The sequence below is a fragment of the Chlamydomonas reinhardtii genome, chromosome 2 (genome assembly GCF_000002595.2).
Source record: "Chlamydomonas reinhardtii strain CC-503 cw92 mt+ chromosome 2, whole genome shotgun sequence".
Lineage (NCBI taxonomy): Eukaryota > Viridiplantae > Chlorophyta > Chlorophyceae > Chlamydomonadales > Chlamydomonadaceae > Chlamydomonas > Chlamydomonas reinhardtii.
The window spans coordinates 3449162-3475651 of NC_057005.1; the positions used below are offsets into that span (position 1 = coordinate 3449162).

Consider the following 26490-nt stretch of genomic DNA (forward strand, 5'->3'; position numbering starts at 1 on the left):
ATGTATATTGGTGCATTGAGAAGGTTGTCGGGAGCCAGAGGAGGTTGGGAAAGGGGCAAGGAGGCCAGGGCGGGCGGAGTTGGTGGGGGCCAGCGCGTGTGGGGGTGCAAGGGAGGTCGTCACAGCGGTCGGCTTCCGGGTCCCCAAAAGCTTTCATGAAAGAAAATGATGTAGTATCCTCCATTCGGGATCGGGCTCGGGCTCAGCACGGCAAACCCTAAAAATGGATCGAGGTGACGGGGACAGATGCCGCCAGGAAGCCCTTTGGTCTAGGCACAACGCGAGGTTCTACACAATCTCTACAAGACACATATAATACTGTATACAAAAGGAGATATCTTCTCAGGTCGCGGCATGGCCGCCCTTCGCGCGGCTGTCTAGTAGCTTGTGCCTTGCTTCTTGCTCGCTTCTACCTAAGCCTAAGCTGATGGAGCAATCTTCGCAGCGGCCGCTGTGGAGGCCAGCGCTGAAAGGTGCGTGTCGATAAGTCCCATGCTCGCATGTGTGACTCGAGTCGCTTCTGGGCCTTCGCAGAGGTTCAACAGCCATCAAGCCCAGCGCTGAGCCCAGCCAAATGCGAGAACAAGGTAATCGTCGGAAGTCTTGAGCTGGGTTTACTTGCAATCATCGTTGCGACCATGCGCGTGCGTGTCTGCCGGCCGCGTATGTTACCTGCCTGGTCGCCTGCGCGCTTGGGGCAACCGCCGAAGCTAGCCTTGCTGCATGCTAGGCTGTTTCTTCAAAATGTGCAAACCCCTGTCATGAGCGCAACCCCCCTTCTCTACCCCTCGTCTGCGACTTCGCTTGGTTCACGTGCCTCATAGGCGCTCGGCACTTTTGCCCCATGCTGCCCTGGTCACACAGCAGCCAACGAAGCACGGACAGACAGCAATAATGGTGAGCCTACATGCTTGTCATGCGAGCAAACCTGCAAGTGCACCAGGGCAAGATGGTTCGTACCTACCCTGCACTCCACGCCATCTCTCTCCTAGCTAACTTGGTCCCGCCTGGTCATACCCCACACAGCGCAAGGGAGCTGCGGGCGTCCGACGAACGCCACCGACAAGGCCCAGGCCGCTCCCGCTCCGCAGCCACTGCTGCCGCAAGCGAATGGCAAAAGTGATGCCGGCATCGATGTAGGGGCCGCACGGGATCTGGCGCTGAAGATGACGAAGGAGCTGGCCCAGGTGGGCGGATCGGCGGAATTGTAGATGGGGCTTTCTGCTTCTCTCTCGCCGAAATCACGGCAGTGCGGCTCCTGCGCCGCACGTTCATTCGCGTGCATTCACCTACTGGACAGGCTGACACACGCATCCGGGCTCCAGGATTGTTCGGTGCATCCAATGCTACCCCCTGCATGCTTGTTTCTGTAGACGGGTGTGAATCTGTGCGACCAGCACTCATGTACCTATGCCTGACGACGGGGAGCACTGGATCCTGGGTCAGCGCTTTTCCCTCAAGCCGCTTCGCTACGTTACCCTCTTTCTGCGCCCGCGCGCCAGGTGGTCAAGTGCGCCGTGTCCAAGATCTCGCAGCCCGGATTTGGCGCCTGGTTCTGGCTGCAGGGGCTGCGACGCGAGAGCAAGTATCCCCAGCGCGCGCCACGCCTACCGCAGCGGGCGCAAGTCAACGGCGACGGCGAGTACCGGTACCTGCTTGCCGGTGCGTTGCCGGCCCTGGCAGAGCCGCTGCTGGGCCTGTGCGGCAGGCCGCGGCACGCGGGCGCGCTGGGGCTGGCGGCGTTGCGGCAGCTGCTGGCGGCCCTGCTGGCGGTGCGCGCACACACGACTGAGATCAACAAGGTAGCGGGAGTGAGGGGGCGGGCTTGGGGACGGGAGTGAGGGTGTGGAGGGCGCGGGGGGTGTATGCTGGCGCTCGCATTCGTGCGTAAGGAAGGCCCGTGTGTTCCTTTCTTCATCTCCGCATGCCTCGCGTGAGATTTTGAGGCCTATGACCGACCCAGATGGGTCCTGTGATCTCTCCCAGCACCTTGACCCTGCCTCTCATGCGCCCCGCGCTGCCCCACTACTCCTACAACCTGCCTTACCGCTCCAGATGAATGCCGGACCCGAGTTCATGCGCGCCGCGCTGCAGTCCGGCGAGCTGCTGGTTGCCACCGCCCACCCGTGAGTGCCGCAAGCCGCGATGCCAGCAGTGCATCCGCACCGCAGCAATTGCAGCATTGGTGCTTGTAAAGCTACCGTACGGTAGTGATAGCTAGAGCCGCGGGGACACTGCCGCGGCTATCCAGTTTTGCGGCAATCAGGCTTACAATGCCGAGTTGTGCGTGCTGAACTCCGTGCGTGGTGCCTATTTACGCCTCATTGCACTCTCCCGCCCCCTCAGGCACCTGATGCTACTGGCGCTGCTGGACCTGCTGCAACCCCACCTGCCGCCGCCGCTGTTCGACCTGCAGCTGCCCGCTCCCGCAGCAAGTGCGGCACCCGCCGCCTCTGCCGCCGCCGCTCCGCCGACGGCTCCGCAGCAGGCTGACGTGCGCACACCGGCGGGCGGCCCAACGACCACCTTCTACAGCGGGACGTCGGAGCGCGTGCAGGGGTGGGAGCAGGGGGTCATTGCCCACCTGAGCCAGGTCATGCTGCGCCTCCGCTCGATGCATCAGGAGCTGCCGCCGCAACAGCCCGCAGAGCAGCAGCCGCAGCCCCAGAAGCCACAGCCGCCCCAGACGTCTCAGCCGCCTCAGCCGCCTCAGCCGCAGCCGCAGGCTGCCAAGCCAGGGCAGGCCAGCCAGCAGCAGGTGCCGTCGACTGAGGCTGAGCCGCCGGCGGCGGACGTCGAGGGGCAGATCCCGCCGCCGGCGGCGGAGCGCGTGTGCTTCCACGGCGATGGCGGTCTGTCCGAGGTGCTGAAAAGCTATTACTTTGGCGAGGTGGGTCAGTGTGCACGCGCATGCCGTGCACAACCTTGTACCGTGTCCTGGCGGCAAAGTTCTAACCCTGTGTTGCTGTGAAATTCCACCCGTCCGCTCGCACCCTGCAAGCACCCCTCTTGCACCCTCGCTCGCGGTTTCACAGGCGCTGTACACGGCGCTGCTGGCGCACCTGCCGCGCCTGTTCACGCCGGACCTGCGGCATGATGCCGACATGCCGCCGCCGCCCGACTTCTACCCGGAGAACACCTCGGCAAGTACCGTAGTAGCTGTGCTTGCATCAGCTACACCCAGCTGTAGTACATGCATGCGCGGCCTCACAATAAACGGAATGACCCCCGCATTTAAGCATGTGACCCAGCCACGGCCTTACTTCTGCTCCCGGGCCGAACTCTGTCTTGCCCCGCCCGACCTCCCGTGCAGAGCACCACCCCATTGGCGGTCGGTCGGCAGCTGGTGCGCTGGCTGGCGGCGGCGCGGGGCGGCCCGGAGCTGATGCAGCAGGTGCAGACGCGCGTGCTGACCTCGCCGCCGGCCTCCGCCCCAGGTGAGTAGACCCGCCCCTGCGCTGTCCGGATCTCTGGATACTTGAGCACCTGGTCAGATCCTGGATCCTGAGCGAATAGTCAGGTGCTGGCCTGCTTGCAAACACTCCCTGCTTTCTCGTAAACGCCCCAAACGTCACAGGCCCCGATGGCGCCTGGAAGACGGTGCCGCCGCTGCGCGAGCACGCCCGGCTGTTCCGCTACGTGCGCTCCGTCGTGTACGCCGCTGGCGACAGCGCCGCCGCGGCGCGCTGCCCGCCGCCGGGCGCCACCACGGCCCAGGCGCAGGCGCACCTGGACTCTATGGAGCTGCAGGCGGAGGCTGCGCTGGTGGCGTCCCTGCAGCGCACCGACTTCGTCAACCCGGCGCCCGGCCCCTCCACCGCGCAGCTCACCATGGCGTGCTTCCGTCTCCACGCCAGCCTTGGGCTTCCCAGCTACATACCGGTATTCGCGCAGCCTCCCTTACAGCCTTTACAGCCCTTGCAAACCCCACTAGGCCCGATCCCGATCCCCAGCCCGATTTCCACCCCCATCCCGGTGCCGAGCCCGGCGCCGAGCCCGGCGCCGACGCTGCCGCCCTACAGCGGGCCGCTGCTGGACAGCCAGTCGCTGCTGGCGGTGCTGGGCGCGCACATCCGGCTGCCGGCGGGGGTGCCGCGCACCGCCAGCCACGTGGCGGGGCTGCTGCCGCCCTCGCTGTCGCCGGAGGTGCTGGCGGAGGCGGGCGGCGCTGACGAGGCGGCGCTGAGCGCCACGCTGGCCGGCGTGTTCAGCCGCATGGGCCGGCCCGTGGACTTCCCGCAGGTAGGTGATGAGAGCGCGAGCGTGCGAGCGAGCGAGCGAGCGAGCAAGCGAGCGTTGCTTTTGTGATTGGTGGCGCCTGTGTTGGCCGGTGGCCGGCGTGTTCAGCCGCATGGGCCGGCACCTGATCGGTGGCACTCACCGGCGCTGCTTGCTATCCAGCTTTGTTGTGCCAATTCCCTCACGCGCGCGGTTCCTTTTCTTCGTTCTGTATGCAAGCTGTAGTACAAGCAAGCTGTAATGCAAGACACGCGCGCTATCTATCTGTCCTGCGCTGTTAAGCTGTGGCCGCGGCGACGCCGCCCGTCATGTCCTGCTCCCGGCACAGGCGCTGGCGGACCTGCGCCACCTGACCGCCGCCAACCCCGACTGCGACATCATCATCGCGGGCATGGCTGGCTTGGCGGCGGTACGTAAGCGCGCATGAGGATGTGGATGTATGGGTGAAGGCACGATATGACCTCCGGGACCCGGGGTACGGCAGTCACGGGCGGGGCATGGGCGGGGCGTCGTCCGTGTAATACTCAGCATCCAATCCATGGCAACTGACGGAGCGGAACCCGTCACCCTCATACCTGGGTGGGAAACACCAGTACACAAAGCACCCTTCCTTCCTCGTGTGCATGAACATGTGAATGCTGGTGAGCCAAACCACTAACTGTGCCCCCTCATGCATCTCGTGCCATGCCCTGCCCTGCCAGGTGGGACCCGTGTTCATGGAATTTGTGCGGCTGACGCTCGCCAACGCCCGATCCGCCGCTGCCGCTGCCGTCGCCGCTGCCGCTGACACCGCCGCCTACATTGCAGCCAACGCCCCCACCATGCGGCAGCCTATTCCTCCTCATCACCTGTCTGCCACCGCTGCCGCTGCCGCTGCCGCCTCAGCAGCAGGACGCGCGGCGGCGGCTGCATCTCCAGCCTCAAGGCTTGCTGCGGCAGTGGCCGCGGCGGTGGATGCTGCCAAGGCGGCCACTCTCTCCAGGGGCTATGGCAGGGTTACCCTGCCGACTGCCGCTTCGGCCCGAATCGAGCCTGTTGACGTCCCGCCGCCTGCAGCAGCTGCCGCCGCCCCTGGTGCAGTCATCCCGCCGCAGCCGCAGCCACAGCAGCAGCAGCCCGCCGGCCAGCCCCTAGACGCGGCGGCGCAGCATGCACGGCAGATTGATGAGCCACAGCCGGCGCCTGCGCCGCCGCCGCCGCCGCAGCAGCAGGAGCCGCAGCTCCAACAGCAGCAGCAGCAGCAGCAGCAGCAGGGAGGGGCCCAGCAGGGCGCTGGCAATGGCGTTGGCGCAGTGGCTCGGAGCCCAGGGCCGGCGCCGGCGCCTGCTGCCCAGCAGCAGGATCAGGATGGAGACCTCGAGCTGTCTGAGGAGCACAGCGAGCGCGACGCCGAGGAAGCAAAAGACGAAAGCTCCGAGGGCCAGCAAACACAGCGGCGGGGCGCCTCTGTCGACAGCTTTGAGGAGGAGCACGCCCAAGCCAACCCTTGCAGGGCACGGCGCTACGGGTGGACGCCCAAGCCCTCCTACATGGAATCTCTGTGGGGACCCATTCAGCAGCAGCGGGAGCGCGAGCGGGAGCGCCAGCGGGAGCGGGAGCGGGAGCTCGAGCTGGAGCGCGAAACAGCGGCGGCTTCCGGCAGCGGTGTCATTCCAGACAGCGTGAGCTGCGGCGAAGCGGCTGACGAAGCCTGTGAGCCTCAAGCGTCCACACCCCAGCTGGAGCAGCTTCGCCAGCAGGTGCTGCAGCTGCTTGGAAATCAGCAGTTAATGTTTCCCGCAGAAGCTAGGGCCCGGCGTTCTGCGCTGAGGGCTGCTACTGCAAAGCTGCTGCGCGCGGGGGTTCCGTTGGCGGACCCACGAGTGATGAGGCTCATGATTTTGATTTGCGTGGAGGAAGTCATACAGGATCGGGCTGCGGGTCGAGATGCGGGAAACATGGGTGTCTCAAAATGGGAAGCCCTGTCACTGTGGGTTGCTAAGATGCAGAAACGCCCGGCGGGCCAGCCGCCGGCACAGGGTGCGCAGGATGGTAGTGGTGGTGCTGCTGCTGCTGCTGCGGCCGCCGCTGGGCAGCCCCGGGTTCGGACCAACCCGCCTAAGGAGCAGGGACCGGCGCAGGAGCAGAAGCAGCAGGAGCCGCCGCAACCAGAGACGCAGCAGAAGAAGCGTAAGCAGGGTGTGGATCCTGTGGTGCTGGCGGCGAAGCTGGAGCCGTTGCGGCAGCAGCAGGTAGCAGACGGCGTTGCCCCTCGTGGGAATGCTAGAGGTGTTTGTGGCCGTCAACGCCAGGGCATGGCGTGGTTGCAGCCGCAGCAGCCCACGGAGAATGCGCAGCCCAGGCTCCTCCGTGCCACCGCCAAGCAGCAACGCTTGAAGGCGCGGCGCATGCGCGCTGGCGGCCAGGACGCACCTCAGCGCGACGCTGCCGCCGCGGCGGGTGCTGGCGGCGGTGATGGCACTACTGCCGCCGCTACCGCAGCCGCCGCAGCAGCACCGGCCGAGGCAGTGGCAGCTGCCGCGCCCGTGGCTACAGGCAAACCCGCTGCTAACGGCGCAGTAGCGCCTCTGCCGGCCACGGCGCCCGCGGCGCCGGAGCCGCCGTCAGCAGCACCCCGGAAGGGCACCCGCCGCTCCCGCGTCATCAAGCCCCTGGCGCGGCTGCCGCCGGCGGTGACCGCGCTGCCGCCCTCCAAGCCCGAGTTCGCCCAGTCGGTCTTTGCGACCGCGGCGGCCGCCGTGGCTGCTGCCGAGGACACAGGCGGTGCGGGGACGGGCGCGGCCCGGGGCCTTGCTGCTGCCGCGACGTCTGCGGCTGCGGCGTCGCTACCTCTGGCCGTGACGGATGCGGCCCGCAAGCTGCTGCGGGCGCAGGTGGAGGCGCTGGTGCGGCGGCTGACGGCCCCGGCCTGGGCCGTGAAGCGCCAGGTGCGGGGGCGGGGGCGGGGGGGCCGCGAGGTCCGGGGCCGGGGCCGGGGTCAAGTGCTGTGCCGTTGAGTGGGAGCCGTCTGGTGTGCGCGCTCGAGTTCTGTGGGCGGTAGGGCAGGAGGTGCGTGCGTGCGCGTGGTCATGTCCCGCTACCGCTGCTTTGCTGGCTTCCTGCGCCGCCTGGCTGCTTTGGTGTGTGCCTCGACGCGCCGCCACTTACCTTATTTCCCCATACACACACCCCACCCTTCACGCCACCTCGCTACCCCTCCCTCCCAGGCCCTGGCCGACCTGCACCACCTGGCGGCGGCGCACCCGCCGCAGCACGACGACATGCTGGACCGCGTGTTCGAGCAGGTGGATGGGGGCGGGATGGGCGCATGGGCCGGGGCGGTGGCCTGCGGCTGGCGCACATGGCGGGGCGGGGCGGCGGCGGCAGCTGACTATCGGGCTGGGGCGGCGATGGCTGGGTAGCTTACTACACACGGCGCGAGCCGTTTCCCTCCACGGCTGCATGCCGGGCTGCTGGCACACGGCGGCGCCTTAGTGGTGCAGGGCACAGCAGCAGGAGGTTTACACGTGCTTCCCGCACCGCAATGCGCCGATCGTGCGGACGTGCCTACCCACCCGCCGTCCGTCCCTCCCTCTCACGCGATGTACCGTATGCCTCACATGGCGCGCTGCACGCAGGTGGTGGACTCGCCGGCCATGCTTGTGGCGCAGGCCGTTGACGGCGCCTGGCGGCAGCAGGAGCGCGACCTGCGCTGGCGGCTGTAATCTTTGTGCCTGGCTGCACCGGCCGTAGCCAGCATTGCCACGAGGGTGGCGCGAGTCCTGCCAGCCGTGCTGTGCGCCAAAGCAGTGACCGTTTACAAGGCGGGGACTGCATTGTGTGTGAGCACGGCGCGGTGCGGTGCGGTGTGTCGCCCGGCTTGCAGCTGGTGGCTTGCTGTTTGTCTCTAGATGTGACGCGTGCAGCCAGATGATAGAGCATCAGGAGTGGGGGAGGCCAATGAGTTTGGATTGGTGCTGCAGGCAAAGCGGCCGCTGCAGTGGCGCGGTGATAAGGGCCGCTGGGCGGGGTGATTGCTGAGTCGCCCTAAGTGCGTGTGGTTGAGAGCTTCAGGCTGGGCTGCTGAAGCCTTCATGTTAAACAGAGCCGCCTTTCCTTTGCGGGCACGTGTGCCGTAGTCCTATGCCAGAGCCTGCTGAGGCAACGGGTAAGCCAGCACACGTCAGGCGCCTGGTGGTGTGCACGCCTCGTCGCGCGTCGGTGTCTCGGCTTGTAATGATACGCCGCGCGCACTGCCTCTGACTATGAGAGACTTCCGCGGCGAAGGCAGCGTTCGCAGTAGCAGCTATGCTGCTCGGGCGCACAGCCGTAGCAACTGCTACTGCCTGCCTGCCAACGCTGGTGCCGTCGCAGGTGGTGGTGATGCATGCTGGGTGCGGCGGGCTTTGGCGGCCGCGAGCGGGGTGTGTGGGGTCTGCCGGCGGAGCTGGTGTCGGGGCTGCCGGTTTCACCCTGCGCGGCTGGTGGTGGTGTAGGGTGGTGGTGGTGATGCATGCTGGGTGCGGCGGGCTTTGGCGGCGGCGAGCGGGGTGTGTGGGGTCTGCCGGCGGAGCTGGTGTCGGGGCTGCCGGTTTCACCCTGCGCGGCTGGTGGTGGCGCTGCTGTCGTCGCGCTGCATTGCCGCGCTGGGGCTTGCGGATGGCGCTGGCTGCTGGGCAGCGGACCAGCGGTGCGGCCGGTGCTGGCGACGCGCGCCATGCCAGGTGAGAGCGGCGGGACAGACGGGCCGCAAAGTGTGTGTGAGCCGGGCGAAACCGGGCATGCACGCAGCTACAGGCCAGTGTCTTGAGAATGAGGGACATGGTCCGTACTGTACTCAAGACTGTACTTTGGCCAGGTACCAACATGGTGCCAAGATCCGACCATGCCATTGCGCCGAGCCGGACCATTAAACTCATTTTCGCCTGTCAACTTCATTTCATTCCTTGGCGAAAGCTAGCTGCAGCACATACTTAGCGCCGCAGCACCTCGCGCACCAGCAAGGCACTGAATGTTTCCGCCATACTGGTGTGCTGTTTCTCGGACAACATAGATTACGCAGGAAATGAATCCCGCTGAACCCTAAGATCCGTCCTTCAGTATGAACGCGGACGAGGAGCAGGTGGTAGCCATGGTGACCATTCGCGAAGCCCTTCTTTCGGTCGTGGGAGAGAATGTCACCTTCATCCAGCCGATTGTGGAGGCTCTCTCCGGGCTAGGCTTCAACGAGCATGCACAGGCCGGGCTAGCCTTCAGTCTGCTAGAAGCGGACCAAGCGGCAGGCCTCACTGTTCGGCAGCGGCTCGCGCTAAAAGCTGCCATTCAAGGTGCGCTATGCTTTTGCAAGCCTCTGGCAAGAGAGTTGGGCATCCGAGGAGGGAATGCAAATTTTCGCCTGACCTTGGCGCGGCTCTTGTCCTCCTCGCACACAAACCGGGACGCTCGCTTGTCGTGCAGCTGTGGCGGCTCGCCTGGGCGCGGGGAGCGCGACAAGAGCTGGTGAGTTGGTTGGCAGTGGGAGTTGGTTGGCAGTGGGAGTTGGTATTTCCGAGCGCAAGCCCTAGGTGTTTAGTCCCGCGATTCAGCCACCGGAGCGGGGAGCGGAGTAGGCTGGCCGTGGGGATGTACATCTGCCGCTGTGCGTTCACGTTGCAACCGATTGCCCGGCTGCTGACTGCCAAGTCCTCACAGCGGGTTGGGGTTGTTTGGGTTTTCCCGAGCGGGTTGGGTTTGTCCGAGCTCAAGTACTCTCTGAAGATGTTTGTCCTGTCTTGCATGCTTCCCCCTTCAGGCCACGCGGAGTCTGCGGCTGCCGGTGAGTGACTTTCCGCGTGAACTGTTGAGGCTCACTTGGTACGGGTGTACGATGCGTTCAGGGTAGTTGAAGCTGCAGTCTCACCGGGATCCGTTGTGCTTGCCTTCCCCTGCAGGGTCGCTGACAGCTGCTGCTGGTGAGCATCTTTCCACGAGGCTGTTGGGTGGGGATTGGCATGCGGTTGGTTGAGACCAGGCAGCAGAATGGGCCGCAGCGCGTGCCGGCAGTTGGGGACTAGCTGTGGCTGCACCGTGGCTGTCCGATGGCGACCGACCGACCGACCGACCAATAATCCGAATGCGTATGAGGGTAGTTGTACGCGCCCGCGACCAAGACGCTGCAGTCTCAGGGGGACCTGTTGTGCCTAACCCTGCTCCTGCTGGTGAGCATTTCCACGAGGGTGGGGCTTGGCTGTAGCGTTGGGAACCGGCAGCAGAATGCGGCCATCGTGCTTGTGGCATCCCCGCCGCCCTTGCAGGCACAGCGGTTGCACCTGGAGGAGTTCTCGACGGTGCGTCAATAAGTTTCGGCGCGCCCATACTTGCTAACCCACGGGCTCTGGGCCCTGCCGCATTCGGACCTGCCCTTGCCTAAGTGTGCCGGCCCGCCTTGCATGTCCATCGTCAATAAACGAATGCAGACCGAAGCTTTGAGGTGGCGCTGGCGATGCTTGCGGTCGTCCCCGGGACACCGCCGCCCGCAACTGCTGCCGAACTTCGGCGCTGGCTGGAGCAGCCGCTGGGCAGGCCGCTGCCGCTGGATCCGTCCGCTTACAACTGGCTGCGCTACGATGTGGACAGCCGCCGCGTGCTGCACCTTGTGGAGGCGACCCCTGGGGCGTTCGCCTTGTCGGCCACGGTATTCACGGCCCTCACCCCCGGGCCTCCTGGCGGATCGGAGATAGCGCTCGCTGTGAAGTTGGGTCCGCTCATCAACGCCCTATTTGCGCGACTACAGGCCCTGACAGGTGCGGCACGCATGCCATCCTCTTGCCGCGAGCCGACGCCCCTGCCTTAAGCCCTTCCTGGCCATGAACGCTCGTTTGCAGGGCTGCTGCCTCACCGCCTGGACCATGACACAGACCGTTCGCGCGGACGCCTGCGCCCAAATTTCTGCTTCTGGGTGGACGACACGCTCGTGTTCAAGGTGAGCTGGCACCTACCTGGGTCGAAGACAGCTGTATGTGAGGCACCTACATGATGGACTTTGCGTGCCTACTCTATGGACATTGTGTGCCTGCGCAGGGGGAGGTCACGGCGAAAAGCCACGACATGAGACTCGCTGTGGAGAAGCTTGGCTCCAAAATGGGTGAGCTGATTGATATTCATTCGTCGTTGACTTTGGTCACCTCTTTTTGAATTGAGGTCTATGCTGTGATACTGAACAGGGCATGTGTGGTCGCCAATCGCTTTTGGCAACCTGCCGTATCTGCCGTGCTATGCGACTGCGGGCCCACAGCTCCAAGTGAGTACTTGAGTGCAGTGCCTGCAAGTGCTGTTCTTGTACTCACCGCAGTCTACCTATTTCGATTATGGTCCACGCAGTTCTACGCCGTCCTCAAGAGCCAGCCTCAGCAGCCCGTCAGCATCAGCAAGCAGTTCGATCTTTCTGTGGTGCGTTCCTGTGGGCTCGCCTGCTGCTTTTAGCAACCCGGTGTTCCTGATCACTCTGAACACTCGCTTGCTTGATGCCCCGTCGCTTGCTCACTCAGGTCGCCGATCGTGTCGAGGTGGTGCACCACGTGGTCAACGTCTTCCGCCTGCTGTGCTGGTGCTTGCGGCCGCTGCTGCCGCCGTACCCTGTGACCGTTGGGGCTGTGCTCGAGCGCCCGCCTGGTACCACGATCACGATCCTCGCGGACCGGTAGGCGCAGCCACAGCAGCCCACGCCTAAGCACGCACTGTGATGCATTCAAAGATGATAATTCATAATCCGTGTTTCCAGGGTCGTCAAGAAAATCAAGTACTTCGCCAGCAACAACAAGGGTGTCGAGTACAACGACCTGGCCAACGTGTATGGGTAGGTGCAGCTCCCAGACCCTTGCAGCAGCCATGACCAACCTGCGGGCTCACCGGGGCACCTCCGCGCAAGCACTTAGTTGTAACAGTCCTCCATGTCTATCTGCGGGCCCGCGCCGTCGTATCTTTGCTGAGGCTCACCTCCCCACGTTCCACTTCGTTGTCCCTCCCAGCGCGACCCGCCACGCTGCAGGCCTCATCCACGCCATCGATGGGCCGACGCTCAGCGAGAGCAAGGGCACGTACCAGGTGGTCCTGGCGCCCCTGGGTAATCGCCGGCGCCCCACGAACGAGGGCGAGCTGCGGCGGGCGATCCAGGACGTGCTGCACGGCGTCGCTGCCCTACACCAGGCCGGCTACGTGCACCGCGACATCCGCTGGTGGGTTCGATAGATTTCAACCGGTTGAAGCGGTCTGATAGAACCCCTGTCTGGGCCCTGCACCGCATGTTGCATAACGCCCCATCCGACTACGTGGCATTGCATCTTGCAGGGAGAACGTGCTGTGCATCGGCCAGGTAGGTCTTTCTGCTGAGCAGGCAGCGCGCATCAGGCAGGCGTTTGGGACCTTCGCGACGCACGCACGTGCTTTGGGGACGCGGCACGCTGCTGGCTGGGCATAGATTCATGCCGAGTGCGTGCGGCACATCATGCCGCCCCGGGGGCCCGCGTGCACGTCCACGCGAGCAAAGAGCTCAGTGCGGCGTGAGACGTCAGTCAGAATGCTTTGTTCACCCTCAACTACCAGGACTCGTGGATTCTGTCAGACCTGGAGTCTGTGGCGCGGGAGCCGGCGCAGACGGCTGCTGGCGAGGGCAGCTTCCGCGCCGCCTGCTGGACGGACGAGACCCTGGACGAGCGCGGCATGTACACAACCGCGTCGGACGTGCAGCTTGTTGGGGAGCTGATTGAGACGTGCAAGATTCTCTCACTGGGCGCACAGTGCGTGGAGCTCAAGGCGCAGCTGACGGCGTGCGCGGCGGCCTCACGCCCTTCTGCAGCAGAAGCGCTGTGCCACCCCTGGTTTTCCGCAAGCGCGCCGCTCTGAGCGTGGCACCTGCTAAGTGCAGCTTCCGTGCGCGGGGTCGCGCGCTACGCGCGGGCCGCTGCGGCCCTGCACGCGGCTGCTGCTGGGCAGAGCGCTAGGCTGTAGTCCGCGCTAGGCTGTGGTCGGAGCAGGCGGGCCGCGAGCGGATGCCGCACAGCGTCCTGGACCTCCCGTAGGCCGCTCTTTGCCGCCGGCATCGCGGGGCCTCTGGCCCGCACATCAGTAGCTGCCTGCCAACGAGGCTGGGCGGGGCGATGAAGCCTGCCGCTGGGTGACGTAACGCGCCAAGCCGTCCGCGCGCGGCGCCATCGTCCCCATGCAGTCACTTGGGGCCTGGTGATTGCGTTGTGGAAGCCTTTTTTGTTATTCATACAAAGCATGAACTTTGCATCGGCATCTCGTTTACTACATATGAAGACTACCGGTCCGCTGGACAACTGCGAACGAGTGTGGAGGAGAGCGAGGCCTGTGCTAAGACAGCGTGGAGTTGGGTGCGTTGCGGGGCGGGTCGGGGGGGACCCCCACGGCCATGCATGATGGATGAATTGAGCAGACAGTTATGGAATGTTGCAGCTGTGGGCGACCTCTGACCCCGAAACACGGCCGCTGCAGCCTACCAGCCTCTTTGGGACGAGACGTGACAGTTAGCCGCCCCAACTGATGTGATAGTTACCCTACTAGTTCCCTCAAAAGCCTTTTGGGAGGGTCTAGGGTCTGGCTCGCGCCGACGCGTGAATGATAGAGAAGAAGATACAGTTAGCGCTCGAGGTGATTGCGACGTCTGAGGGGCCAGAGTCAGAGTGGGATGCCGAGTGGGGCGCGTGGAGCGAGTGGCTCCTCGGGCGTGTGCATTTGCATCAATTTCCGGGGAATGGACAAAGCGATGAAAAGGAGGCAGCACAGGGCATTACGGAAGGATGTGTATGTGGTCGGTTTACACGGGGAAGTGGCTGAAGAAGAAGAAGACGCGTTTGCCCTTTCAGGGGAACCCTACCACCGAGCACATGCCCGGCACCAGCATGCCCTGGCCTGGCTGGTGGCAAGTGGTGGAAAAGATGTTGACGAATGGGAAGGAGGTGACGCGACTAGTGCGGGACAAGAACCAAGCCTGTGAGCAACAATGACGTACAAAGGTGGTGTAATGCTTGTGCCAAAACGTAGTCAGGTGCCGTGCGGCGGCCGCGGGGTACCGGTACGCAACGTCAACACAAGAGATGGCGGGGGCATATGGATTAGAAGGGTAGTCTTTACTTGGTAGGTTGCGAAGGCGAGAAGGGACTGCGGGGCTGTGACAGCAGGGGGATGGAGACGGGGATCGAGAGGTAAAAAGAAAGATGATGCTGCCCTCCGCGCCCCCGCTATGATGAGTGATTGATTATCAAAAGGCGTGTGGGAGTGTGATGGGACAGGGTTTAGGCAGGTTGGCGAGGTCCCGTAGGATGCAGCTGACGCCCATCCCCCAAGCAGCAGACGGCCAATTATTTGCAGCGGCAGAGCAGAAGTGCATGGCTGCATTCACTAGCAAACACTTCGCTGGCTGGTCGAACGCCGGAGTTACGGTACCGACAAGTTGCTGGCTGGCTGGAAGTTTGCTGATGCACATTCCTCACGCTCCGGGCGCCCGGCCAGGCGATAGCACCACACCGACACACCGTAACGCCACACTCGCGATGCAGAGTCGCAGCGCACCTGCAGGAAGACGGCGTGTGGGAGGTGCTGCGCTGCTGAGCTGCGCTGCTGCAATGGGTGGTGTTGATAAACACCGGTTTTGGGCGGAGGAGTCGACTAGGCCTTCTTGGCCCGGCACTTCATGCACTCCAGCGAGTCCCGCCCGCGCTGGAGCCCAACTGTCAACCGTGTGAGACCGTGTGCACTCGGAGGCAGCTTATGGAGACCGGGTCAGCCCCATGCGTCTCTCTGAGTTTACACGCAGCTCACACACGCAGCTTCCCACACGGCACGCGCACGACTATGCAGTCCCACTCACGCTGCGCGCCAACCACCAGCCTCCGCCAAGCCCCCCCGTACCCTGTTGCAGCTTCCCACACGCCTCACTGTCCAACTACGCACTCCCACTCGCGCTGCGCGCCAACCGCCATAGCCCGCAGAGCTCCGCCATACTCCACAGCAGCTTCCCACACGCGCCCCCGCGCAACTGCCAGCTCCCACTCGCGCCGCGCGCCAACCACCACGCCACGCGCCGCCCCTGTTCGTTGGCAGTTGCGCGAAAGCCCATTTGCGATCCCCGTGTGTCATTTAAAGTGTTGGTAGTTGCGAGCATTGCCGCGCCGCACACCGCACGTGCAAAGTACACGCGGCACCACTGCTGCTCGCGTGATAAGACGGAGGCGCACACCATGCCCTTGCGGCCCTCCGGTGTCCCGTCGTGTTGCTTCTATCTCCTCAGGGTCGCGCGCCGGACCGACGGAGCGAGCGGCAACGGAGTTAGCGACGGCTATGGCTGTCCGCATGCGTGTGTGTTTGTCTTTTGTTTGCTTGCTGGCGCATCTATTGGCGCATCTATTGGCTATCTAGGGGTGCCGAAGGGGTGGTCTCTTTATGCCGGTGCTAAGGGTCCGTCCTGTTTGCATGGGTGTCAAGTGGCTGTCTGCTGCGGCTTTAAGGGATGCCGTCTGCCCGTCTCTAATTATCGTGCCGCGCTTGGTGATAGTTGCGGCGAGGGTGCTGTCTAGGAAGCTCAGAAGCTGTCACGGACTCATGCGGGCCACCTGTAGTATCCTATCCCACATGACCTAATGGCGGCGGATAGGGACTGTATACGCAGTCAGCAATACTAACTGGCGTGTTGGTGGTTTAACGACGTCATTGCCGTGCCTCTCATCCCGCCTGGATCTTGGGGCGTGTCTCCCACACCACCGCACCTACAGTCACCAGGCTACCACGTGTTAGGTTGGGGGTCTCGTGGAAATGGACCAGCGCATGCAACATAGAGTCGGCGCAACCAACCCAAACCCCACCTGAGCCGCCCAAGCACGAACAGCCAAGACGTCAACCGCTAGTGAACCCTCACGCCCTCCGTCGCTCCCTCACGCCCTCACATACACTGGGCGGGTCCATAGTCATCACACGCGCATGTACAAGGTTGTCAAGCGATCGAAGCGTCCTTCACGGCACGGACAATTGATAGTGTACATACTGCAGCACTGATACCGCAGTCAGCTTCCCGTCTACCCCACAACCCTGTGAACCTAATTGTCGCATACATTGACCACATCTGTCCTAGCCACCTTTCATGGTTGCACAGGATGGGAGCGTTTGAGAATGCAGCACGCCTCCTTGTGCCCCGCGCGCCAGTGCGCTGCCTGGCAGGCGCGGCCGCAGTACCGCAAAAGCCCACAGCCGCCACAGGCCTGCAGCGGCAGATCTGCCTCACTCTCTCCTCCCAGGTTCACACAGCGCGGGTTGGCGCAGCAGCGCAGTGCGTGCGCGGGCGGCGGCGCCTCCTGCACACCCGCACCACCCACGCTGCCACAGGCCGCTACCGGTGCCGTTGCCGTCGCCTCCTCCGCCGCCAGAGCGGCGGCTTCCATTGCCGCATCGTAAGGCGACAGCGGCGCCCAGGGGTACGCCCTTTCCGCATAGAACACCGCATCGGCCCGGGCAACCGGCCCACCGAGGAACGTGCTGTGCAGCGCCGCGCCACCGCCGCCGCCACCTAGCCCCGCTGCCGCTGCTCCCGCCGCCGCCACTGCAGCGTCGCGCCTCAAGGACTCCAGGTCGCGCAGCAGCCGGTGCAAAGCGGCATCGGCCGGCCGGTGCCTGAGAACCACCGCCCGGAGCCAGTCAGGGTGCCAGGGTGAGTCGTTGGGGGCCAGGCCCGGTGCGGGCGGCGACCCTGCATCCCGCAGCAGCACCGGCGCCAGTGCGTCCGGCGCGGCGAGGGTCAGCGCGCTCAGCACGCCGCATACGAGGAAGGCTGAATCGTCAGCCAACGGGTATCCCAGGCGCGTTACGGCCAGCAGCCGCAGCCCTGTTTCCAGCAGCGGCACCAGCTCAATGTCGTGCAACAGCAGTTGCCGCCAGCTGGCGGCGGCGGCAGTAGCCGCAACGGCCCTTGCGGTAGCTGTAACTGTAGCCGCAGCGGTGGCGGCCGCGGCGGAAGCTGCCGCGGTGGCGGCGGCGGTGGCGGAAGCAGCCGCTGAAATGATGTCGCCGCTGGTGCTGTCGCCGCTGGCACCATGGCCGCTGGTGGTATCAGCGCGGGTGCTAACGCTGGCACTGGCACTGGCACTGGCACTGGCGCATGGCGCGGCCTTGGCCTCAAGCCGCAGCAGCGACAGGAGGGCCTGCTGGAGCCAGCACATGGTGTGGGGCATAATGATTGCCATCACGAACGCCTTGTTCAGCGTCTCCGGCCGTCGCAGGGCGCGCGACAGCGCCGGCAGCCAGCGGTGCAGCACGTGCGAGAACAGCAGCCGCACCCGCCGCGCGTGCGGATGTGGCGCTGGCGGCGGAGCAGGTGCGGGAGCGTCGTCGTTGCCGCTGCACCCGTCACCACCGCGGCCGTCATCGCCACTGGCGTCGCAGCCCAGAGCGCCCGCAAGGCTCTTCGTGGGCGTGAGCGTCACAAACGCCAGCAGCACGTCTATCGCCATCCCCCGCGGCGGCTCTACCTCGCCACCACCCTGCACAGACGGCGCCATTGCTGCGGCTGCTGCCGTCGCTGACGCACCCGCGTCCAGCGCGGCGTGCAGCCGCTTGCCGATGCTGGTGATGAGCGTCGCCGTCTGGGCCGGCGGCGCGAACGCCAGCAGCTGCTGGAACAGCGGCCAGCGCAGGCCCAGGCGATGCTCTTCGAGTGGAAGGTGGAAGAACGCCTGGATCAAGTCGCATCCAAAGTAGGGGTCGCGTGCGGTGCGGAGCGCCGATTCGAACGCCGCAAGGACACCAGCGTCCAATGCTGCTGCCAGGCCGCGCGGCGCGCGCCGCGGCAGAGGCGAGCCTGCGCACAGTGTGGACGGCAGGCAGCGGCCATCCAACCGTGAGCGTGTCAGGCCGAACCTCAGCAGTTCACGAATGCCTGATCATCCTGATGCCGAGGCGCGCGCGTGGTGTGCATGTGCGCACATTCATCCATGTATGCGCGCAGCCCTTCCTCCTTTACCCACCTTTCAAACTACCCAAGCAATCAACACACGGACACCGTGCAACTCCCAAGCAAACACACAAGCCTACCTTCTGGCGTGGCGACGTCTAGGTAAAAGCATTCCTCCACCATCATCAACGCCCGCTTGTGCTCCTCGCGACTGCCGGCGGCTGATGTCGGCTCTGCGCGCACGCCGAAGCTGGTGCGCCGCAGCACCGCAGCCGCCGCGCGCCAATATGCCAACTCAAGCCGCGGGCCGCACACGCGGCAGCCGCCGCCGCCACCGTGTGCCGCAGGTACGCTTGTGCCCGCCCCGCCCGCACCCACATGGAAGCGAGCAGGCGCAGCCCGACCGCTGGCACCGGCGCGTTCAGCACCGCCGCCGCCACCAGTGCCACCGGAGCGTCCTGCTGCCTCAGCATCCACCAGCACCTCTGCATGCCGGCGCGGCAGCAGCGCCCCCCGGGCGGCTCCCAGCATCAGCCTCGCAACCTCCCATGCCCCCGAGCCGTTGAACCGCAGCACGGCGCCGCCGGACGGCTGCCGGCGTGCGCCTGCGGCTGCAGCTGCTGCAGGTGCTACTGCTGCAGCTGCTGCAGGTGCTACTGCTGCAACTGCTGCAGGCGCACCGCTCGACCGCCGGCTACTGCTGCCTGCGCCGGCGCCATGGCCACTGCTGGCGGCACCCCCTTGAATGCCGCTGCCTCCAGCCGCCAGAGCAGCACTTGCGGCACCGACGGCACGGCCGCTGCTGCTGCCACCTGCAGCAGCTGCAGGTGCGGCGCCTGCGGCTGCGCCCGCCGCGCCTGCCGCGCCTGCCGCTACGCCTGCCGCGCCTGCCGCCGCGCCTGCCGCCGCGCCTGCGCCCTTCGGCTCTAGGGCGAGGTCCAGAGAGGCCAGCGCAAGGTCCACCGACCTCAGCAGCACCGCCGCCGTGGCTCGTGGCGACAGCGGGAAGGACCAGCGCCGAGGCGGCGGCGGCGCACCCGGCTCCACCTCTTCCTGTTGCTGCTCATGGTGCGGCCACGCGAAGCCGGCGCCACTGTTGCTGTCTTCGCAGCGCACGGCGGTGCTTGCAGGCAGCAGGTCCCCAACCGTGACCGCGTAGTGCAGCAGCCTGAAGGGGCCGGGCTGGAGGTGCCGCACCTCGTCACAACCTAACTCGCGAACCTGCGATCTCAAGCCGGTTCTGTGCTGCTGGTTTGCGGACAAGGCTGCATCTCTCCTCAGAATCGGCAGCCCCGCCGCCAGCTCCGCCGGCAGCCCCCACACGCCCCGCTCGCCGCCGCCAAAGCCAGCCGCCGCCAAACTCACCACCACCTGGCTCAATGCGTAGGTTTGTAGACAAGCGCCCCAGGGCACTTGGGGCAGGCGCGGTGGCGGCTGTGGGCCCGCAGCAGCATTGCTGCCTCTACCTCCACCATCGAGAGCTCCAGCTGCCGTCTTGCAACGCGTCCAAAGGAGTATCACATCTCCCATGAAATTGCAGAGCGTGGAGATTGTGCTCATGACAATGTCTGCGCTGCAGGCAACAGCTGCGTCAGCGGCAGCCGCTGCTGCACCGCCGTTGTCGCTGCCGCCGCCGACCTGCTGCTGCTGTTGCCGCTGTTGCTGCGCTAGCCGCCAGCGGCCGTCCACCTCCGCTGTGTGCACAATGAACCGTGCGAGCTGATCCATATAACCGCTGCGCCCAACCTCCGCCAGCAGCTGCCGCGCAAGCGACACCTCGCTGCCGCCGCCGCCGCCGCCGCCGCCTGCCGTACCGCTGCCGATTGCGCTGCTGCCCCCGCCGCCACTGCCACAGCGCGCTCCCTCGGCGCCGGCACCAGGGCCCTCCGCTGCGCCTGCAGAACCGGCAGCCCCCCGCTGGCTGCAGGCCTGCAGCCACTGCCGCCGCAGCAACTCGCTGGCAAACCCCGCCATGCTGTCAAGGCTAGAGCCCACGAAGACAAGGATCCGCGCAGTGTCGGCGGCAAGTGTCGTGGCCCTGTTGGCGCCTGCGGGGAGGTGACTGTACTGACTGCGGCTGTTGCGGGTACTGCGGCCCGCGCCCTCAGTTCCGCCGGCCGCGGCGCCGCCTCTGTCATCACCATGGCTGTTGCCACCAGCAGACCTGCCGCTGTTGCTGCTGCCGGCGGCGCCGCCGCCGTCGCCGTCGCCTGCGCTATCGTGGCCGCCGTCGCCGCCGGTGGCGCCCGACCCGGCCTGCCCCCGGGAGCAGGCGGCGGCCGCGTCCGCCGCCTGCGCCGCCAGTCGAGCGTGGCATTGCAGCAGGGCTTGAGACCTGACCAGGGCCCGCATGCAGCGGCACTCCGACTCGATCCGGGGTGGCAGTGCTGCCGCTGGTGCTGAGTCGCTGGTTTTCGCCCCATCCAAGAGATTCGAGGCTGGCTGCAAGCAGCAGTAGACCAGCACCGCAACGCATCTGTGCGCCACTATGGGTTCGTTGATAGCGCCCGAGCAAACTGGATGGGTGCTGCTGCGACCTCTCGGCTCGGCCAGGTTGCCCGCGACGACGGGGCCGCCCCACAGCGCCGTTACTGCATCTGCGATTGCGCCCGACGCATACAGCTGCTCCGAGCTCCACACCATCCATTTGAGCAGCAAAGTCCAAACGTCGCTGCTGAGGACATGGTCGATGGCGGGGAGGTACCGGACCTCGCGATGCTCCGGGAGCCCCCGCCATGTGTTCAGGTCACCATTTAGCTTATTAAGGTGCTGCACAACTTGGGTGTAATCGGCTGTGTGTGGACTGGCAAGCTGGCGCCTGAACTCTGACATAAGCTGCTGCACATTTTGTTTGAATAGTCGCAGCGCCTGTGAGCAGCAATGTTGATATACTACATTACATGGCATTTACATAACCTAACGTGCTCGGAACGGCGCACCTGGTCCTCACGCGGCGCTCGCCCTCGCTGCATGCCGAGACGCCCAGCATATATTCAACGTTGTTTTTGTCGTTCGCAGAGATCATAGGCTACTCGCATGCCGGGCGGCCCTTTCCCGATCGTTGTCCCGCGCATGCCCACGGCTCTAACCTAAGACTTGATGCTCCCTGGTCTCCATTTCACAAGACGTGACTAGTTTGCCGTGCATCGCCCCTGGCCCAGGACACGCCTTGCCAGGCCTTGCCTCCATTCCTCAACGTCCAACAGACTCTTTCTCCACCGTGCGGTGTGGCCGTGTACCCAGCAGCTAGCAGCACGCAAGTCTGGAAAGCTAGCGCCGCTCGCAGCATCCCGGGATCCCTGCACCAGCCACACCACGTTCGACACGGTCACCACGTTCCAGACTTGGTCCCTTACAGTACCCCAGCCCCTGGCCCCTTTCCTGGCCCGGCCCTGCAACTGTGCCTGCCCCGACAAAACCTCGGGTCCTGCGCGAACCCAACATCCGGGACTCGCCTTTACTGCTCCTAGTTTATGCTCCGTGCAAACGCATTCATGCCCACCCTCGCCACCACATGCTCGTACCTCACGCGCCTACAGTCTGTACTCCCGCTCCTACATGTACTTGACGGGAGCTCATCTGGGTGAAACCGCAGCGCCTAAGCCTGCCCGCTGGATCGTCCCACTGCTGGTACTCCATCTGCTGGTTGCAAGCGTCACAGCTACACAGCGGGCGGCCAGCACAAAAACAGTTTCCCTCCATCCCAGCCGAAACACCGTATAACTACCCATCAGCCCGCAGGCGGAGCAAGCCATCAATCCAGCCAGCCAGCCACCTAGCTAGACGGCAACACGCCGCGCCGCACTGTCTCGCACGGCCACACTGCAGTGCAGTCCACGCACGTCACTCCTCAATCTTCACCCTCTTCAGCGCCGCCTCCACCAACGGCTGCTGCAGCACATACTCCTCCACGTCCACCACCTCGTCCGCCACCGTCAGGTCCACCACCTCCACGCCCGCTAGCCCCGCGGCGGCGGCGGCCCGGGCGGCGGCCGCCAGTTCCGCGCCATAGCCCGGCAGCACCCTCGCCAACACCGCGTCTCGCGGCCCCGCCTCCATTCCCGACAGCCGCCCGTGCTCCTGCAGCACCCGCAGCGCAAACAGCAGCGCTTCGGCCGCTGACGGCGCCCTGTCAGCGCCCCCGCCGCCGCCCATGCTGGCCGCAGTCGCTGGCCCCGCCGCCGCCGCCGCCGCCGCCGCCGCCGCCGCCTCGGCCTCGACCTGCCGCCGCAGCCGCTGCAGGTGCGGCCACAGCTGCGGGTAGGAGCTCTCGGCGGCGGGGCGCAGGCGGGCCACCCGCACGTTGGGCCGGAGGGTGCCGCGCCGGGTTGCTGCGGACATGTCTTTCTCCACCGTGTGCTCCTCCATGTAGTGCTGCTGCAGCGCCGCCAGCTCGGCAACGTCAAACGGCCGCGCCGCCAGCGCCACGTACCGCGCCGTGCCCGCGGCCATACCGCGGCCGCCCCCGCCGCCCCCGCCGTTGCTGCACCCACCTGGCTCGGCCTTGACGGCGCGCAGGAGCGAGTGGCTGAGGGGCTGCTGCAGCGGTGACGGAGGAGGAGCAGCCGCAGCGGCCGCAATCGCTGCGACCGGTCCTACTGGCCCCAGGACCCACCCGCCTTCCGGGTCGGGCTCCATGACAGCGCCGCCGGGTGGTGGAGGGCCCGCCGCCGCAGGCTCCCACTCCTCACGCAGCAGCGGCGCTGCGGCGGCGCCAGGAAGTAGCGACTCGGGATGTGGGTCTGCGCCAGGCGCGGCCGCCAAACCGCCTTCTGACGTCGTGCTCGCTGTGCCAAACGCTACTGTCTGACACGCGCCATCGCTGCCGCTGGAGGCTGTTGCCTTGCGAGCGCTGGCGGCTGCGAGCAATAAGTCCACAGTTTCCAAGTGGCCCAACTCGATGGATACTTGGAGGCGTGCGGGGCGAATCTGCGTGGTCAGTTTAGTACATGATGGGATGAGACGGGAATGCGATTTATTTGCGGTCGTCCACTTAAAGCGCTAAGACCGCTATGCTAGCTATGCACGCCGAGCGCCAGCCGCTGCCCTATGTGCAAACCCAACCACTGATTCAAGTGCACACGCACACCGTGTGTCTTGCCCCAGCAGACAGCAGCGCTTTCACAACGTCCGAACAGTTGAGACCGCACAGTGCAGGGGTGTTTCGTCTGCCTGTTTGCGTATGTATCGCTGTGTGTGAAGAGGAAGTAATAAGGGCATATGTACCAAGAGGTAGGGTGGTGTCTGCTGGGGATACACAGACTGCAGGCCATATATACGTGCGCGTGCATGAGTACGCATTGAGCGCTGCTGTGTGTGCAGCCGTGTGTATCAGCCAACTGCAACCTCACACCGAAATCCCTCGACAAGCACCGGTGGTGAATGCCGTGAACATACCCGGTTCATGGCTTCCTTGTTGGCCCCGGCTGCCAGCAGTGCTTTCACAGCCTCCGTATGGCCGTTCCGTGCAGCACACTGGAGGGGCGTGTCGCCCTCCTGCACGCGGGAGCGCATGTGTGCGAAATGATACTGAAAAACGGCGGAAATGAAGAGCACGGCTGGCATACCAAGCAAAGAAAGACGTATCAAGATCGTGGTGCAAGGTAAGACAGACCAGGTTCGTTGACGGACTGCATTCCGTGCGCTAGAGTGCACATTGACCGCATCCATTAGTAAAAACTACAAAGAATAAGTTCATCATTCACATACCTCGTCTTTTTCCTCCGTGTCAGCCCCGGCGGTCAGCAGCGCCATCACAACCTCCGTATGGCCGCCAGCCGCCGCGCAGTGCAGGGGCGTGCCCCAATAGCCCCATTGCCTCTTGCGTACCCACGGCCTGGCCTCCTTGTTGGCCCTGCCGGCCAGCATCGCCTCCACAACCTCCGTATGGCCGTTCCGCGCAGCACAGTGGAGGGGGGTGTCGCCCTCCTGCACGCGGGAGTGCGTGAGTGTGTATGTGTGTGTGCAAAACGGAAATGAAGGAAAGGATCTATCCATCTGAGCAAGTCTTGTGGCAGTTCATTTCGGAATCTGCCTGTGCCAGCCTACTGCCACCTGACATCAAGCAGTCAAACATGGACCAAGATGAGAGAAGTGTCATGTGCATACCCTGTTTTCATGCTCCATGTCGGCCCCAGCTGTCAGCAGCGCCTTAACAATGTCTGTATGGCCGTAGCACGCCGCATAATAAAGGGGTGTAATGCCGTTCTGCACGCGGGAGCGTACGTGTGCAAAATGATGCTTGCATTTACAGGTACACGAGTGAGATGACTCCTCACAATTTCTGAATGGGACAGGTGGCATCCCGCCCAAGCGCTGTGAAATGACACACTTCAGGCCGTGCGTGGTCGTGGGACGAAGTCATGGATGCGTTGCGCCTCCGCCGTAGACATCCGCTACACGTGAAGCGGATGCGTGCACGCCGCCTGTGGAGCGTGCACGCCGCCTCCCATGTAAAAGTGCAACTAACGAACTTCTGTGTGTACGTACCATTGAGGCCGTAGCGCTGGCCCCGGATGCCAGAAGGGCTTTCACAGCCTCCGTATGGCCGTGCAAAGCAGCATGATGAAGGGGTGTACGGTCCCACTGTGTGCATTCGTGTGTGCGCAAGTGGGATGCGTGCGTGACTATCAAAGTAAGGTAAGCTCCGAGGATCAACGCACTGCTGCAAAGAGCACGCCTGTGACGCTGCACCTCGCCACTGCCATGTACGGCCCGTCATGACTGATCTTTGGATAGTGCCAGTCACACACAATACACACCCTGCATGTTGTCTCCGGGTCTGCCCCAGCTAACAGCAGCGCTTCCACAACGTCCGCATGTCCGCAAGTGGCCGCATAAATAAGTGGAGTTCTATACTCCTGTTTGTGTTTGGGGAGGGAAGCGGCAACACCGCAAAATGAGCTGGTGAAGAAACCGGAATTACGTGTGAGGGACACATGGCTATCATGCTGCGGCCCGGCGACCCACACCAGGTTGGGTGTGCGATAGCGCTCGCAGCGTCCCTCCTCCTCCTCCCTTTTCCACCTCCCTCCCTCCACCCTCCTCCCTCCTCCCTGCTCCCTCCTCCTCCCTCCTCCTCCTCCCTCCTCCCTCCTCCCTCCTCCCTTCCTGCCTAGGTGCCTACGACGTTCCGTATATACGGTACACACCTCGGTCGCGGCTTCCTTGTTGGCCCCGGCGGTCAGCAGCGCTTTCACAGCCTCCGTATGGCCGTTCCGCGCAGCGCAGTGGAGGGGCGTAAGCATCTCCTGTATGCAGGCGCACACGCGTACCGTACGTGAGGACATCACATTGCAAAATCATGTGTGGCTACACAAGCGCTGAGGATGCACGGAGGGAGAGAAGGGCGCCATAGTGTGACACCCCGCATGCACAGCACCCGCCCGCCTTTGACCAGGCCTATATCCCACAATCAATCATATGCACGAATACTGGATGCCGTCCACATACAATGTTTGTTGCCTCCATATCGGCCCCAGCCATCAACAGGGCTTTCACGTCCTCCGTCTTGCCATACCAAGCAGCAGTGTGAAGAGGAGGGTAGGAAATCCGAAAAGTTGCCGGTGGCCTCTGGTTGTAAGGGTGAGCCGGGTACCCTGCCGAGCCAAATTTGGCTGCGTGCGCGGGGGTGTGAAGCTGCCTGGAGCGGGTCGCCGCGGCAGTCCAGATGCCTGCACCGAGGGATGGCAGATGCCTGCGCGACCCTGCGCCATCAGCACGGATGCGTGCGCGAGGCATTGCAGATGCCGCGGCGCCCCTGCTAGCACATCCGAGCTGCCTATTGTAGCCACCTAGTTGCTTGGTAAAATGCCGCAAGAGGGTCTGGAATGGGTAACGGGCAGTGTGTAGGGGTATGCCAGCACTCCGGCACGCATGCACAGCCACACTGCTCAGCCGAGAAGTCAAGGGCTTGGACCATGCTGGCCTATACTGAGTGCGTGCTGATATTAAAGCAACCACAACACCTTTATAGATACTTCGAGCTGCAGAACTCTGCTGAAGTTGCGACATTCGTGGTCAAGGCTTCCTTCTTTTGGGGCTTGTGGTGCCACAAAAAGGCTACATGTAAATCAATAGCAAGTTTAAAAACTACTGGGCAAGCAGGGAAACAAAAGGCTCTCTGCGAACCACTGGTTCGCGGGGCGTGACAGCCAACTCGGCGCCGCAGTCAGGTTTCCTAGGGAATACAGCTTGTCACCCAGATAGCAGATACTATGAAATACATCACAGCAGGCTCCACGGCTTAAACCCAGCTTTAGCGGCCCCAGACCGTGTTTCCATGTCCGAGCCCACAGTCTCCGCCTAGTTGTCACACTGAATGAATCGCGCTTGGA

At 64.4% G+C, this 26490-nt stretch overlaps 5 protein-coding genes across 7 annotated transcripts; 2 read left to right on the forward strand and 3 right to left on the reverse strand.

Annotated features, from left to right (window-relative positions):
* Positions 1 to 170: 170 nt before the first annotated feature.
* On the forward strand, positions 171 to 8467 carry CHLRE_02g095116v5 (uncharacterized protein). Its single transcript, XM_043059576.1, has 14 exons — positions 171 to 473; positions 535 to 587; positions 825 to 897; positions 1027 to 1187; positions 1503 to 1802; positions 2056 to 2126; positions 2347 to 2890; positions 3036 to 3143; positions 3314 to 3437; positions 3578 to 4242; positions 4568 to 4648; positions 4941 to 7166; positions 7446 to 7523; positions 7857 to 8467. Exons 1-14 carry the CDS (start codon positions 428 to 430, stop codon positions 7941 to 7943), a joined length of 4617 nt encoding a protein of 1538 aa, XP_042927207.1. The 5' UTR covers positions 171 to 427; the 3' UTR covers positions 7944 to 8467.
* Positions 8468 to 9100: 633 nt separating this feature from the next.
* CHLRE_02g095117v5 (uncharacterized protein) lies at positions 9101 to 14252 on the forward strand. 2 transcript variants are annotated; one of them, XM_043059577.1, is made up of 15 exons: positions 9101 to 9545; positions 9676 to 9725; positions 9910 to 10033; positions 10149 to 10169; positions 10467 to 10544; positions 10674 to 11000; positions 11082 to 11179; positions 11278 to 11341; positions 11421 to 11497; positions 11578 to 11646; positions 11745 to 11896; positions 11978 to 12052; positions 12225 to 12431; positions 12544 to 12568; positions 12799 to 14252. In XM_043059577.1, the coding sequence occupies exons 1-15, from the start codon at positions 9320 to 9322 to the stop codon at positions 13096 to 13098; spliced, it is 1893 nt and encodes a 630-aa protein (XP_042927209.1). In that variant the 5' UTR covers positions 9101 to 9319; the 3' UTR covers positions 13099 to 14252. The 2 variants fall into 2 exon arrangements, with proteins under 2 accessions (XP_042927209.1, XP_042927208.1); XM_043059578.1 differs by having other exon boundaries at positions 9676 to 9717; positions 10010 to 10033; positions 10512 to 10544.
* Positions 14253 to 15009: 757 nt separating this feature from the next.
* CHLRE_02g095118v5 (uncharacterized protein) lies at positions 15010 to 15810 on the reverse strand. Its single transcript, XM_043059579.1, has 2 exons — positions 15400 to 15810; positions 15010 to 15304 (listed from the first exon to the last, which is right to left on the reverse strand). The coding sequence occupies exons 1-2, from the start codon at positions 15455 to 15457 to the stop codon at positions 15150 to 15152; spliced, it is 213 nt and encodes a 70-aa protein (XP_042927210.1). The 5' UTR covers positions 15458 to 15810; the 3' UTR covers positions 15010 to 15149.
* An 87-nt stretch (positions 15811 to 15897) lies between these two features.
* CHLRE_02g095119v5 (uncharacterized protein) lies at positions 15898 to 21170 on the reverse strand. The gene is made up of 3 exons (XM_043059580.1): positions 21094 to 21170; positions 18295 to 21022; positions 15898 to 18061 (listed from the first exon to the last, which is right to left on the reverse strand). The coding sequence occupies exons 1-3, from the start codon at positions 21124 to 21126 to the stop codon at positions 16350 to 16352; spliced, it is 4473 nt and encodes a 1490-aa protein (XP_042927211.1). The 5' UTR covers positions 21127 to 21170; the 3' UTR covers positions 15898 to 16349.
* A 64-nt stretch (positions 21171 to 21234) lies between these two features.
* Positions 21235 to 26490, reverse strand: CHLRE_02g095120v5 (uncharacterized protein). Of its 2 annotated transcripts, none has more exons than XM_043059581.1 (8): positions 25607 to 26490; positions 25306 to 25404; positions 24916 to 25014; positions 24644 to 24739; positions 24263 to 24361; positions 23864 to 24082; positions 23552 to 23650; positions 21235 to 23083 (listed from the first exon to the last, which is right to left on the reverse strand). In XM_043059581.1, the coding sequence occupies exons 1-8, from the start codon at positions 25892 to 25894 to the stop codon at positions 21998 to 22000; spliced, it is 2085 nt and encodes a 694-aa protein (XP_042927213.1). In that variant the 5' UTR covers positions 25895 to 26490; the 3' UTR covers positions 21235 to 21997. The 2 variants fall into 2 exon arrangements, with proteins under 2 accessions (XP_042927213.1, XP_042927212.1); XM_043059582.1 differs by having other exon boundaries at positions 25674 to 26470.